The following is a 15,840-nucleotide window of genomic DNA, read 5'->3' as shown; positions in this document are numbered from 1 at the left end:
AACATAACATATACAATCAAGATATTTAATAAACAGACGACTTTAAAAATTCTGATGTTTAAACAAAAGAATATTAGTTAGTGAAAATCAACGGAAGGGTGAAAATCTCTCAAATCTGTTCTTGTCTCGGTTTTTATGAAAGAGTGGAATTTGATGCGGGTCCCTAGCTTCTGAGAAAATTTCCCTGGTTTTCATTGGCTAAAGCAGAATACTGGCGCGTTTGTTCGACGAGGAAGTTTACGCTGTCAGAACGTGTTTTCTGTGATATGGATTAACGCGATATTTCTTTACAGCCATTTGTGATTTCAGTGCAATTGCGAGGGAAAGCCGACAGATTTAGATAAGAACTTTTTGAACTTGGTCATGTTGAGTTGACACTGTGAGGAGTTTATTGTCAGCGTGTAACTGGCCCAAATGCAGTGTTGATCTGTTGAGTTTATGTGGTGTTAAGTCTGTATTTTGGAATCTAACCTGATCCCGATTATATGATATGGAGAGCAAGAGCGGTCGGTTTCCTTTCCCCTTCCAGCCCTATCCTATTCAGGAGAGCTTCATGGAGGCACTTTACACTGCTCTTGATCAGGGGAAAATCGGTATATTCGAGAGTCCCACTGGCACGGTCAGTCTGCGCATTAGATCGGTTCATCTCACATCTCAGTTCAGATGACAGTGGATGTTTGAGCTTTCTTGTGTTTGATCCTGCAGGGAAAGTCTCTGAGTCTTATATGCGGCGCACTGACGTGGCTGAGAGACCAAGAGGAGGAGAAGAAACGAGAGGCTGCCAGACTTCTGGATAAACCGGAGGAGCGTGACGCTGTGAAGGAGGAGAACAGCAACAGCCAACTGTCAGAGCCAGACTGGGTGTCTGAGTTTGTGCAGAAGAAAGCGGAAAGAGACATGGTGAACAAGTTAAAGGTATGAGAACCTTTTACAGTTCATCAACTCTTCAAGTCACGTGTTTCTAAGCATGGGTTTTACAGTCTATGGCTGTAAGGTAGTGCTAAGGGAAAACGTGAGAAAAAACTGAAAAAATAAATAAACATAAAAATAATATTACAATTATTCAATAAATAATTTGATAAAAAACTATTTTACAAATAAAATTACTAAAATTATTTTTACATTTGTTTAAAAATTATATATATATATATATATATATATATATATATATATATATATATATATACACACACACACACACACTATAGTTCATTTATGTAAGTGAGGATAGCAAAATAAAGTAAACTGTGACATATTATACCCCAAAATTCTTTATACAGTGGACTATCAGTAAAATGTATTTATAGACCAAAAATTATTCAGACACTTTGACCTGACCATGTTTTGTTTAAGTGTTTTTTCTTTAATTGCTAATGCGACATTTTGACACCACAGACTGAACAAAATTAAGCATTGCTTGGTAATTGGTTGACCTAAATTGTTATTATCTAATTGTGTACTTAAATTTAACAGCTGACAGCTATTTAACCTAATTCATTTGTGAGACAGTCTAACAGAAGAATGGCCAAAACCAGTGAAATATCAACTGATTTGATAACTCTTGAGTTCTTGTCATATTTTATTACCATTTTCTAAACTATAGGAAATAAACTGGTGATAAAAATAAAATAAATTTTGGTTTGACTGTATATATATATATATATATATATATATATATATATATATATTATATATATATATATATAGCTGCCTTTCACGAGGATGATCATATATGCAAGTCCATGGTATCTAAAAGATTGAAAACCCCTGTATATAAAAATGTAAAATAAAATCATCCTTGTCTTCAATTTCATTCAGGATGAAGAGCTGAAACGGAAGAAGCGTGAGGAGAGACTGGAGATGATCCGACACAATGCCCAGCTCAGATATGATATGAAGAGAAAAGTGAGTGCATGAACAGTGGGATCTGAAAAGCCCTATTCGGACGGGACAAGTTTAACATGGAGAGGTGGGGTAAAGTAATAATTACCAGAGCTTCTCTGTGATTTTAGTCCCGTCCGAATGTGCCATCTCAGTAATCATTACAGACAATGTCAGTAAATATTACGGTGACTTTTACCTTCAGTAAAAAGGTCCGGAATAATTACCTCAGGTAATACTAATCCCGTGCGAATAGACCTGCTGTAAATATTACGTCATTCCCGGTTTTTCAAGTATGGAGATGCTTGAAAAAGCATTCAGTTGCGTTCTAGACGCTGTGACAAGTCTGTGGCAAAACTCAAGTGTTTCCCACATACCATTCAGATCAGAAAGAAGATCGAAAGCACTTGTTAGAGGCACGAAACATCTTTTAGCGTTAGGTAAGTGCCTTTTACCAACACAGTCCAATCTGAAGTTAAATAATACATCGTTCAGCCGAACATAACTGTTTTATATATATAAATATAGGTTATATGTGTTTGCGCAAGTGATATCAGGAAGCAACGTAATACACACATGACACAGGAGTGACTGCGATGCGCAAATCGATTTACTCCTCCCACTTCTGCTAGTTTTACTGAGATACAGTATCTTATCCCGTGCGAATTGGCCATTAATATTACAGACGTCCTGTGGTAAAATTGCATTACTCCATCTACCCTTGTAAAGTTAATCCCATCCGAATAGGGCTAAAGACTGCAATCTGGGTTTTACCTGGAAATAAACGAAAGGTTTTAATGAAGTAAAAAAAAAAAAAAAGAACAAATATTGAAGAATTCTGCAAATATTTTATTTGTATTTTTTTAAAATATTCAATAGTCTAGTCTTCAGAAATACATCAACTTAGGATCTACTTTATTTCAATTGCTCATATGGATATTTACCCAGTTTAAGTCATGTTACTAAATGCACCTTTAACAGGCCAATGAAGATGATGAGGCTGTAAAATTACTGCAGCTCAGCAGAGAGGGGGTAGAGTCAGAGAGCCACGATCCAGAGGAGGAGAGGCTTATTGTAGCAGAATATGAGAGTGATGATGAGGCCACGCCAAAGAGCAGGTATTGATTGTGTTTGTGGATGAGTGTGTGTCTCCCAGCCTTGAGTTCTCATAGCGTTCCCTCTACAGGCTGTGTGTTGATGACGATGATGAAGATCTAGAGGAGGATCATGTCACTAAGGTGCATGTTTAAACTGCATGTTTAAATCCATCCTGCATTGGTGAACAAGGTGTTTGTGCATGTTTAACAGTGTATTTGTTTTATATCTTAAGATTTATTACTGTAGCCGAACTCACTCTCAGCTGGCTCAGTTTGTGCACGAGGTACAGAAGAGTCCATACGGGGACACTGTCCACTTGGTTAACCTGGGCTCTAGACAGGTAAACATGCACCAGATTTATTCTTGCGATTACAGTTTGATTGATTTTTAAACGCTTATGCCATTATTGTATACACACACTACCGTTCAAAAGTTTGGGTCTGTAATATTTTTTTATAAGAAGAAGTCTCTAATGCTCCATTTATTTGCATATATTATTACAGTAAAAAACATAAATTTTGTGAAACATTATTGCAATTTTTAATAACTGTTTTCTATGTTATAATATATTTAAAATGCGATTAATTTCAGTGATGTTAAGCTGAATTTTCAGCATAATTACTCCAGTCTTCAGGTTCACATGACCCTTCAGAAATCATTCTAATATGCTGATTTGATGCTCAAACATTTATTATTATCAATGTTGAAAACAGTTGTGCTGCTTAATATTTTTGTGGAAACTGATGCATTTCTATTTATTCAAAAGAACTGCATTTATTTGAAATAGATTTTTTTTTTGTAAAATTACAAATGTCTTGTGCATTTCCATGTTTCCAAAACTTTTGCGATTTATTTTCTAAATGTCGACAAAAAACTCTTGCGAAATGATGGCGTTTCCATTAACCGATGTTATGCGACTAAAATTTCATTTTTTCCTCTCGCGATAAGTCATTCCAAAAATCATGGCAATGAACATTGTTTTTACGTATATCCCAGCCACTGCACTGGCCATTATTATTAATCAAAGGAGACGTATGTGTGTTATCCAAGCATTAATGGTAAGGAAAGATTATACTTGGAGCGGCACATATGAGGTGTTTCTGGGTGTTTCTCCCTCATATCTGCTTCGAGGTCATGATTGTGGCATTTCTTTGTGTTTTAGAATCCAGTATTCCTTGTCTTTTATGAATTTAATAAAGAACTCTGTCTCATATTCTGTCCAAACATACTGTGTCATCCACGTCAGGTGACCTGTAAATGCGCAAAAACTGTTTCCATTGCAGTTTTGCGAAATATTCCTTTTTCGAATTTCCTGAAAAACCACCTCCTGCGAGCGTAAAAGCTTTTTTGGGATAAATGGGAGTTTTAGCGAAATTTACGTGTTTCCATTGGGCGTATTTTCAATTCGCAATTTCAATTTGCGCAATTTGAAGGGTAATGGAAACGTGGCTACTGTCACTTTTGATCAATTAAATGAATCCTTTCTGAAAAAAAAGTATTAATTTCTTTCAAAAACAATTTACTGACCCCAAAAATGATAAACAGTAGTGTATAATGCTGCAATTATACTAATCAATATATTTAATATGATAAAAATCATTATTATAAAAACGAAATAATGAGTACCTATAACAAGGATTATGCTTTTACTTTTTTTTAAGGGATAGCTCACCCAAAAATGAAAATTCAGTCACACTTAAGATTAGGGTTCAGTTCTCACTATAAAGTAACTATTAACTACTACATTTGCCACAATAAACGCCTAAGTACTGCTTATTAATAGTTAGTAAGGTCATTGTTAATTAAGTATTGGGTAGGATTAAGGGATGTAGAAAAAGGTCATGCAGAATAAGGTATTAATATGTGCTTTATAAGAACTAATAAACAGCCAATATCCTAGTAATATACATGCTAATAAGCAACTAGTTAATTGTGAGAATTAGACCCAAAACTAAAGTGTTACCGAAAATTCTGTCATCATTTACGTACATTTTTGGGCGAACTATCCATTTAACTTAAAATTTTTACATTTTTAAATTTTCTGAAGAAAATGAGTGCTGCTCGCCTGAGCAAAAGTCGCAGCTACAATGCTAGGCCAGCTCTCAACAATAAATTATTATGAACACATTGACGAATTCATTAAAGGCAAAACAGATGATTTCTGTGTCATTTTTGCCCTTATTAGAACCTGTGCATTAATCCAGAGGTCATCCGGCTCAGAAACGTCCAAATGATGAACGACCGCTGTTTGGAAATGCAGAAAAACAAACATGGTCAGAAATATAAACACAATCTCAGCCATTTCAAGCCTAGTGTCATTGCTATTTCAAATGCCTCAGTGATTACATAATCTGGAGAGAATGACATAATAAGGAAGTTCTGACCTCCATCTGCAGAGAAACGAGAAAAAGCACCAGACTTGGAGCCGAAGCGGCGTCGTGGTGATGCCAAGGCGACGTGTGCCTTCTCGGGTTTTGAGAATTTGATGGCGATGAGGGATGAAGTGCTGGTGAAGGTGCGAGACGTGGAGCAGCTCCTACAGCACGGCCGGGAAACACACACGTGTCCTTACTACAGCACACGGATGGCCATACCTGCAGCTCAGGTACGCACATACCCACTGGAATACACTCTCATTAATATAAAAGTGTGTGCATTCAGTCTTTCTCTCTTTTTCTCAGGTGGTGGTATTGCCGTATCAGTCGTTGCTCCATGCTTCCACCCGCAAAGCGTCAGGGATCAAACTAAAGGATCAGATTGTCATTATAGATGAGGCTCATAATCTGACTGACACCATCTCAGCCATACACAGTACAGAAATCAGTGGAGCACAGGTACATGCATGCACAAACTCACTGATCTGATCTAGAGAACTCAAGACTAGTTAAAGGTAGGGTAGGTCATTTCGGAGAGGCTAGCAATAGCAAGCTGACTTTGAAAGCATAAGATCCAGCCGTCTGAGCGTCTACAAAGCCACGCCTGAACACAACTCACACAGCAGAGTCTGCTAACCGTCACGAGAGACGGCACTAAACTACCTCATGTCTCAAAGCACATAACGTTACAATAATAACGGGTCTCATTCACTAAGTATGCGTCCACACAAATTTGTGCGTGAAATGTGCGTACAAACGATTTTAAGAACAAATCATGATTCACCATGTCTCAAAGCACATAACGTTACAATAATAACGAGTCTCATTCACTAAGTATGCGTCCACACAAATTTGTGCGTGAAATGTGCGTACAAAAGATTTTAAGAACAAATCATGATTCAAATCATGAGCACTTGCCATTACTCGAGGATTGGGCGAGAGTGCGTCTGCAAACAGCGGCAAGTTTGAAGAGACACGAGAGTGACGGAAGGTTGCGAGGAAAGCGGGTGTGGAAAGCCCATATATGGAGATGATTGGGCGTGTTTTATGCAAATGACTAACCTCATGCACTCGGCCGTTCATTTAGAATACGCCGAATTCACTAACATCAGAACGATGTTAAGAACAAATTCATCTGGGTACGTATAACGTCATGGGTTGCCAACTCGTAATTACGGTTACGACATGGCGTGAACGCAGCATAAGCTTGTTGTTTTGGTTCAGGAGGAACTGTAAAAGGAAGCTGTGCTGTTTGTTTGCGACACTTGGTGGCTTTCTGTCTACAGCTTTGGATAGCCTTACAGAACGTGCTGATGGCTTGGATGTCTTTTTGGACCGATTGCAATGATTGGACGCACATTTTTTGGTCCGGAGACAACCATAGAAGATATATGTACATGTTTTAATATTTAGAACACTTCTATTATTGATTGCTATCAGGATGTGAAGAGATTTTCAACCAGAATAACAAAAGTGTTTATAAAAAAATGCCTACCCTACATGTAACTAATGTGTATTTCTTATGTTTCAGCTCTGCAGGGCTCATTCACAGCTCTCTCAGTACTGTGAGCGCTACAGGTAAAGAAAACACACATTTCAAACATTTTGTACATTCTGTTGCAAACCCATTCATTTAAACCCATTGTCTTGTGTGGAACACAAAAGAAGAACTTTTGAAGAATGTTCGCACACTGAAAATGAATGGTACTAATGCTGTTGAGCACCAAAATGTTTTTTCTCTTATGCTCACAAGACTGCATATATTTGATAAAAATATAGTAAAAAAAACCCTGTATTATTGTGAAATATTATTACAGTTGATAAGAACAGCTTTCTATGTATATATATTTTAAACTGTAATTTATTCCTGTGAATTTTCAGCATCATTACTCCAGTCTTCAATGTCACATGATCCTTCAGAAATCATTCTAATATGTTGAAAGAAACATTATGCTGTGGAGCTAAAAAAACACACACACACAAAAGTACTGAAATTGAAGTCAGCTAGAGGAATGTTTTTAAACATCAGATATTATAATTATGATTTACTGTACATGTCATTGTGTCGGATGGCTGCAGAAGTCGACTGAAGGCGAAAAATCTGATGTACATCAAACAGATCCTCTTTGTGCTGGAGGGGCTTGTGCGAACACTCGGAGGTAAGCTGTGCGCTGCATTGTTTTGCTTGTGTATTATCTTGTTCATCTGGTTTTATCTAGATGATTTATTGCTGTCATTTCCTGTGAACAGGTAAAGTGGGTCAGAATCCGAACACTCAGTCCTGCAAAACAGGTAAACAAGCACAACATGCATAGAAACTTTTTCTTTTTTTCCTGTATTTCTAAAAATGTTCTTTTGGTTTTGAATTTCTTTACACAACAGGAAGTGAGCTGCTGACTATCAACGACTTCCTGTTTAAGGCTCAAGTTGATAACATAAACCTTTTTAAGGTATTACTCCAACTCTTGTGTTATAGAATTATTTATGTACTATTATAATATTTATTACTATTTTTAATAATTTTTTATTTTTAACTCTAGTAATTTTGTTATGTGCTTTTGTCATTAAGTTTTTCATCTTATATTGATATTTTATTTTTGATTTGTTTCAGTTAACAAAAACAAATTTGAATAGTTTTAGTTAATAACATCACTGCAACAACTTCACTGGCACATTCTGGAAACAAAACCATGTTATTATTAATAATATTAATTTGACATTGGTTTAATCTGTCTTTTGAAGGTTCAGAAATATTTTGAGAAGAGCATGATCAGCCGAAAGGTCAGTACGAGAACACATTTATGAATTTATTTTAACAAGTGTACATTAACATACACACTGATGATCTGTGTGTAGCTGTGTGGATTTGTGGAAAAATATGAAGGCAGCGGTGTACAAACACACTCGAAGAACAAAGAGAACCGTCGTATAGAAGGACTCGGGCGTTTCCTGCAGACGCTTCAGAACAAACCTACAGGTACAATCTGGTCTCAGTAAACATTTAGGGTGTGTTCACACTTGTCAGGTTTGGTTCGATTAAAACGAACTCTGGTGCGATTGCTCTGTTAGTAAGGTTCATTTGAATAAGTGTGAACGCTGCCATCGGACCCTGGTGCAGTCCAAACAAGTGGACCGAGACCGCTGAACTCTGGTGTGTTTTTTTTTTTGTGTGTGTTTTTTTGGTTTGTATCTTTAGGTTTGGTGTTAAAAGTGACAGTGTGAACACTAAGCGAACCAGGACTAAATGTATCATTTTCTTTTTCGGTCTGGACCAAAAGAACCAAACTACAAGCGTGAACACACCGTTAGTTCCTCATTATACATCCTGGTGTTGGAGGAGAAGCAGCACTCAGACGATGTAAAACCTGTATTTTTGATGTTCTAGATGTTTTAGAACAACAGGTGGCAGTAGAGGACAACCCAATCATGGCTTCTCCAATGATGCTGGTTGAAAGTTTCCTGTTTGCCCTCACTAACGCTAACAAAGACGGACGAGTCGTGATACAAAGGCAGGGTTAGTGGGGTATTTGATCACCTGCACACAGATACACATGAATTTCTCTCTCACAAATAATTAGCCTTTGTTTCTCCAGCATGTCTTGCCCAGAGCAGTGTGAAGTTTCTCTTGCTGAATGCCGCAGTTCACTTCGCACAGATCGTCCAGGAGTGCAGGGCTGTGATCATCGCCGGGGGAACCATGCAACCCGTCAGTACACACACACACACACTCTCATGCACACAGACAGACTATTGGAGACAGTGACACAGCTGTCTCACTTACATAACCTTAAACTAACACATTAAAGATTCTCAGTGTTAGGAATATCACTCTGAAAGCAAGACTGTTTTTTTAATGGTAATGTTTTGCAGGTTGCTGATTTCAAAGAGCAGCTTCTGTTTTCCGCAGGGGTCACAGAAGACCGTATTTTAGAGTTCTCATGTGGTGAGTTTACGTTATTGTGCTCATTTCTTCTTACCCTTTGCAATGTTGCTTATTATGTGTGTAACTGTTGCATAACGGCTTCAGGTCATGTCATACCCCCTGAGAACATCCTACCCATAATCCTTTGCGCCGGCCCCTCAGGACAACAGTTGGAGTTCACTTTTCAGACTAGAGACACGCCGCAGATGGTAAAACTTACATGTGCAAACCAAAAATACCACAGATGGTTGCATGCAAACACAAAAATCGCCTTGTTTTTAATTATGGCCACAAAATACACATAAATATGGTGACCAGGAGGGGACATGTTTGGTTCTCTTAGTTTTGTCATTGCCACAAAATAACGAGAAAACATTTTTATCTATCCCATCCCACAGTCTTTTAAATCCATTCACTGATGGGTTTTCATTATTATTATTTTTTTATTTATTCTTATTAATATATTTGAATAAAACATTTTATTATTATTATTGGTTAGGTCTTTCTTTTTATAATTATTGCTATGTAGGCTATGGGATGTAACGGATCAAATAACTTTTTATCAGGGTTTTAGGGTCACCGTTTCAGTACAGTTCGGTAGGTGCTATGTTCAGGGAAAAAATGATTACTGTCAGATAAAATAATCAAACTACAAGCAACGGCACAAATAAATACAATAGAGTAAAGATACAAGTAAAATCAACCGTGCTTTTAAGGTTTTTCAGGTATCTAACAGTTTTCAGGTACAGAAATTAAATAAAGTAATCAAATTGCATCTAATCTTCACTGTATAAATTAAATAAAGATTAATCATTATTGAAGTTACAAAAGCTACTCAGTCAAGAGCAGTGAGTGATTTCCTTGTCTTTTGTTATTTGATTAACGTTAAAAACACACAGAAGGACTATTAGGCTGCTGTCACTTTAAGACAATGCACAAATCCAAAATACTGACTGACAAACAAGATTTTTCATTTGAATAGATTTAAAAGGCTTGAGATGAATACAAAATTGTTTGTTTTTTTGTAGCTTAAATATTCTTTTAACAATATACCCTCGGTTTCACAGACAAGGCTTAAGCTAGTCCCAGACTAAAATCCATTTTTGAGCTGTTTTAACTGAAAGCAACTTGCACTGTCATATTTTAAAATATTTCAGTGCCATTGTTTTGTCTCATGATGCACATCAGTAATGTTTTTTTTTTACTAAGGCACATTTATAATAGCTACTTAAATGCCCTAATTGAACCAAGGACAAATCCTGGCTTAATCTGTCTGTGAAATCGCGCCATAGCCTTTTAATACTAAATTATTCAAACTTTATTAAAATGCTGTCATGGGCACAAACCATACATTTGTAATTGAAAACAGACACTCATTTATCATCACATGCTGGCGTAGCCTACATAAATACAGTCATAAAGTCCAAACTTGATTTGCATAATGGGGCATTTACAAACATAATTTTACACAACATAATATACAGACATTTATTAATACATTAATTAGGTAAAGAGATACATGGATTTAAAGGGAAATTAAAGCAAATACATAACAATGAATATACAAATATAACCAATATTAGTAATACTACTACTACTACTAATAATATTAATATACAAAATACTAAATAAAAATAAATGATTTGTGAATGGATTTAAAATACTGTGGGATGGATAAAAATGTTTTCTTGTAGGGATATTTTATTTTATGTTCTTACATATTCTTTTTAACATTTATTTATAATGACAAACTTCATTTGAATGCTGTCTAGGCAACATTGTGCACAATATAATATAGGCTAATAGTATAAAATAGTTAAAATAATCCTTTCTAAATTCAAAATATCAATTTATTAAGTTACATTTCTGCTAATCACAGGTTGCTATGGTTATGCAGGTTTGTTTGCGCATTAAACTCGTAACCACAAGAAAAATGTCGTTCCCTCAACATAGGATCTCAAGGCCACGACTTCACATCACGTGGAACATTTTATCAAGTTCCCATGAGTTAAAATGACATTCCCACAAATTAATATCTTGTGGCCATGATATATTTTCACGTTCCAGTGAGTTAATATGTTGTGGCCAAGACAAAACTAAGAAAACCGAACATGTCTTCTATGGTTATGATCAGTGTTGGGGGGATTACAAGAAATGTGTAATTGTAATCTGATTACTTTTTCAAGTAACGAGTAAAGTAATGCAAAAGTAACGTAATGCATTACTTTCCATAAAAGTAACTATGTAACGTAATAAGCTACCTTTTTAGGGAGTAATGCAATATTGTAACGCATTACTTTCCGCGACATTGGTTATGATTTAATTTTCAAACAAAATAATTCTGTATAATCAATGATAGATTGAAATAACAAAAATATGTTCAGCATGATCTTTATACCCGTTTCCTATATCAGATGGAGGAGACAGGCCGTGTTCTATCAAACCTCTGTAACATAGTGCCGGGGGGCGTAGTCTGTTTCTTCCCCTCCTACGAATATGAGAAGAGGATTCTGGGACACTGGGAGAGCACTGGTGTCCTCCAGCGGCTGCAGTCCAAGAAGAAGGTACACATTCGGCAACACTACCATGCAAAGTCAGTTTATGCTCGAGTTAAGATGCTCTCTGTGTGTTTCAGATTTTCCAGGAGCCGAAAAAAGCCAGTCAGGTTGAGCAAGTGCTCACTGACTATTCCAAGTGTATACAGGTGTGTTAGTATGTGAAAATTACTATACTTGTATTACACGCAAACACTACTGTGCCTCATGCAGTAAACCAGAACAGATCTATTTATATCTACAGTAAATGTAATACAGATTGTTTCAAAAGCAGCATCACATGAATTCTGTCAGTAATTACTCACCCTCATGTTGTTCCAACCCCGTAAGACTTTCGTTCATCTTCGGAACACACATTAAGATATTTTTGATGAAATCTGAGAGCTGGCTCACTCCTCCATAGGCTTCTATGTAATCGATATGCCATCCCAGAAAAGTTAGTAAAGACAATGTTAAAATAGTCCAAGTGACTACAGTGGCTCAACCTTAAGTTTATAAAGCGACGAGAATACTTTTTGTGCGAAAAAAACCTAAAATAACGACTTTATTCAACTATTCATTTTCTTCTGTGTGGGCCTCTGAGTGAGTTTACATATTGTAACAGCGCAGCGCTTCTGGGTTGTATGTCAGAACGTAGGCTCACGCATTACACACATTACCAGCGTCAGCTAATAGTGAGCCTACATGCGCACAAAAAGTATTCTCGTCGCTTGATAAACTTAAGGTTGAGCCACTATAGTCACTTGGACTATTTTAACAATGTCTTTAACTTTTCTGGGCCGGCAAGTTTCAATAATATAGAAGCCTATGGAGGAGTGAGACAACTCTCAGATTTTATCAAAAATATCTTAATTTGTGTTCCGAAGATGAACGAAAGTCTTACGGGGTTGGAAAAACATGAGGGTGAGTAATTACTGACAGAATTAAATTACTGACAGAAGTAAACAGACAACGGTGTCATTATTCAGCTCAGTTTAATTCAATGTTGTTTCCATTTAGTTCATTAACTGTCAATGTTGGTGCAGGTTCAATTTTTTTTCTCATCCGATAGTGACAGTGAAGTAAAATCGATAATATTGATCCATATTAATTGTCTTTCAAACCATTTTTATAGTGTTTTTATAGTGTAAAATGTTTTTTATTCATGCAGCACTGCAGTAATGCCGGAAGTGGCCAGACGGGGGCGCTGCTATTCTCTGTAGTCGGAGGGAAGATGAGTGAAGGAATCAACTTCTCTGATGACCTTGGCAGGTGAGTACTTGCACTATATTCCAATAGAAAACCATACCATTGCAGTATGTATCCACCTTATTTTAAACGTCATCTTCACAACGTGAATGGCTTTTATTCGAAAGTACATATTACGACTTTTTTTTATTCACGTTTCTAAAACGTTTTATTTTGGTTACATTATTTGTTACATTTTCTGTTTATATTTAATAATTATTTTTAAAACGCAACATTACCTAATTGAAACCAAAATACAATGCTATGAAAATTTAGAAAATTTGTGTTTGCTTTGTGTTGTACATTAAAAATGATTGAACATAGACATGAGGCCTATGCCAAATATCATCTATGAAAGCATGTTCTTATTTAATCATTAAATGAAATAGCTTTTTGCATTTATGGATGTTTTTAGATGTATCGTTATGGTTGGAATGCCGTATCCCAACATAAAGTCGCCAGAGCTGCAGGAGAAGATGGCTTACCTGGACAAGCACATGGTGAGACGTCCTACGGGATGGTGCAGATGTGAACTTGCAAAAACAAATCGGCCATTTCTAACTCTCTCCCTTCTGTTTCAGCCTCACGTTAGTGGTAAAAGTCCCGGGAAGGCTTTGGTTGAGGGTCTGTGCATGAAAGCTGTCAATCAATCTATTGGTGGGTGGAGCCACATACTCAAGACCTCCTGTGATTCAATGCTGTGTTTCACAAAGGGCAAACTAATGCAGTTTGTTTAAACACATTGTCTGAACTAAGAATAGCATACTAGCATTTTATTAACAATTCAGCTATTAAGACAATGCAATCTGCCATTTAAGAGTTTAAGATGTTTAGTAACTGATAAAGCAGAGTAAGGCACAATTTAACACATTTGTTTCTGACTTCCTGCCCCTCCAGGTCGTGCGATCCGTCACCGTGGCGATTACGCATGCATAGCCTTGTGCGACCATCGGTACGCCCGATCAGGCACGCTGCAGAAACTTCCCCAATGGATTCGTTCCAGCACGCACACGCACACAACGTTTGGTCCCGCCTTCGCCAGCGTCAGGAGGGTAAGCGTACTGCATATTGTGCCGTATGTAGTGTATATATATTGCCTACTTTTTGAAAAATTGACTGGTGACCTGAAGGTTGCGGCTTCGTTTCTCAATACCGGCAGGAAATGACTGAGGAGCCCTTGAGCAAAGGACCTAACCCCCAATTTTTGTGTAAAAATGTCTTAACTTTTGCCAGACATAACAAATATTAAGCCAACAAATGATTAAAAAATGCAGTTGATGTCACCACGTCATAGTGGAAATGGAAGGTCAAGTCAAGCACATTGCAATGTGGGATACCATGTGCTCTGTTTTATACTGTAGCTCATCCAGGAATTCCATTCATACTGTGTACAGTATGCATCAGGGATGCGATATTTCCATATTTATATGGATTTCTGTATTTTACGAGATTTAAAGGAACACGCCGACTTTTTGGGACTTTAGCTTCTTCACTGTATCCCCCAGAGTTAGTTAAGTCCATACATACACTTTTCATCTCCGTGCGTGCCGTAACTCTGTCTGACGCACCCACCGCTAGCCTAGCTTAGCACAAAGACTGGAGGTAAACAAATAACAAGGTCACATGAGACACAGTCATCTTCTAACCGTATACATACTGGGAACTATATTCTCAGAAGGCGAAGCGCTGCTACTTGGGCGGAGTGATTTGCTCGCAGCACCTGAGAAGCCCCGTGGTGAGGAGCAGAGAGTTCGCTCAGAGTTGGAGTAAATCACTCCGCTGAAATAGCAGTGCTTCGCCTTCTGAGAATATAGTTCCCTGTCTGTATACAGTTAGAATATGGCTGTGTCTCATGTGACCTTGTTATTTGTACACGTTGTGACTATACAAATCACAACATGTAAATAGGAAAATGTTGGCGTTATTTTGTCACTTATTGGGAGCAGTGTGCTAGCTGGAGCCGTTTACCTCCAGTCTTTGTGCTAAGCTAGGCTAGCGGTGGGTGCGTCAGACAGAGTTACGGCACGCACGGAGATGAAAAGGGTATGTATGGATTCATCTAACTCTGGGGGATACGGTGAATAAGCTAAAGTCCCAAAAAGTCAGCGTGTTCCTTTAAGGTCCCCTAGTGGTTTTCCATCAAAAATAAAAACAAAAAGACAAGACAGTTGAAAGCAAAGACAGTTATGAATAAATCAAGACAGTCATAAATATAAGTATTGTTATTTTACTGTTATTATTATTATTCAATATTTGTATTTTATTTTACAGTACAATAGTAGTAATATTTCTTTGATTATTTTATTTTTGATTATTATAATAATTATATAGTCATATTGAATAGGTGAATTTGTCCCTAGCTGATCACTTGCCTCATGCATACCACGTTGAGCTTTATTTCTAAATTAGCAGGTAGGATGCCAATCTCGTAGAGTGCGATAGACAGGAGCGCGTGAAGTGCAATTGAGTGTCTCTCCAGCTGTGCGCTGTTTTAATGAGACAGACGTTCTCCAGCTGTGCTCTCTGTAAGCACGCCTGTTCTAATGACAGGAAGCGGAGGATGACAGGATGAGAAGGATTTGTTAGCAAGTATGCTCTCCGTCTGATCCTTTATTTGGTTCCGCAGTTTTTCCTGGAGAAGCGACAGAGACCGCCACTCTGAGGCCATCGACTCGACAGCGTGTAAAAGTACTCCGGTGCGTCCTGCATTATGAATGTTTGTTTGATTATTCTGGCCTTGTGAATTATTGAGTCCTGCCACTTCTGTCCTCGTGTGTTTTTT

General features: G+C 37.3%; 1 protein-coding gene across 2 annotated transcripts; it reads left to right on the top strand.

Moving 5' to 3' along the window:
* The first annotated feature begins 216 nt into the window (after positions 1-216).
* ddx11 (DEAD/H (Asp-Glu-Ala-Asp/His) box helicase 11) lies at positions 217-15,795 on the top strand. 2 transcript variants are annotated; one of them, XM_079874062.1, is made up of 26 exons: positions 217-619; positions 706-915; positions 1,819-1,905; positions 2,863-2,999; positions 3,068-3,119; positions 3,212-3,319; positions 5,165-5,252; positions 5,376-5,584; positions 5,661-5,813; positions 6,886-6,932; positions 7,434-7,513; positions 7,605-7,646; positions 7,737-7,804; positions 8,097-8,135; positions 8,211-8,331; positions 8,740-8,868; positions 8,948-9,060; positions 9,225-9,297; positions 9,382-9,485; positions 11,691-11,840; positions 11,912-11,980; positions 12,982-13,082; positions 13,474-13,558; positions 13,640-13,715; positions 13,956-14,110; positions 15,685-15,795. In XM_079874062.1, the coding sequence occupies exons 1-26, from the start codon at positions 491-493 to the stop codon at positions 15,718-15,720; spliced, it is 2,661 nt and encodes an 886-aa protein (XP_079730188.1). In that variant the 5' UTR covers positions 217-490; the 3' UTR covers positions 15,721-15,795. The 2 variants fall into 2 exon arrangements, with proteins under 2 accessions (XP_079730188.1, XP_079730189.1); XM_079874063.1 differs by lacking the exon at positions 11,912-11,980.
* The last annotated feature ends 45 nt before the right edge of the window (positions 15,796-15,840 follow it).

This window comes from Squalius cephalus (genome assembly GCF_949319135.1).
Source record: "Squalius cephalus genome assembly, chromosome: 6".
Taxonomy (NCBI): Eukaryota; Metazoa; Chordata; class Actinopteri; order Cypriniformes; family Leuciscidae; genus Squalius; species Squalius cephalus.
This window is presented reverse-complemented; position numbering and strand designations above follow the sequence as displayed.

Excerpts from the sequence above, each read along its gene's own strand:
- ddx11 (XM_079874062.1), top strand. The coding sequence starts at position 491 with ATGGAGAGCAAGAGCGGTCGGTTTCCTTTCCCCTTCCAGCCCTATCCT. Across the intron at positions 916-1,818 it reads ACATGGTGAACAAGTTAAAG|GATGAAGAGCTGAAACGGAA; the intron begins GTATGAGAACCT and ends AATTTCATTCAG. Across the intron at positions 5,585-5,660 it reads TGGCCATACCTGCAGCTCAG|GTGGTGGTATTGCCGTATCA; the intron begins GTACGCACATAC and ends TCTTTTTCTCAG.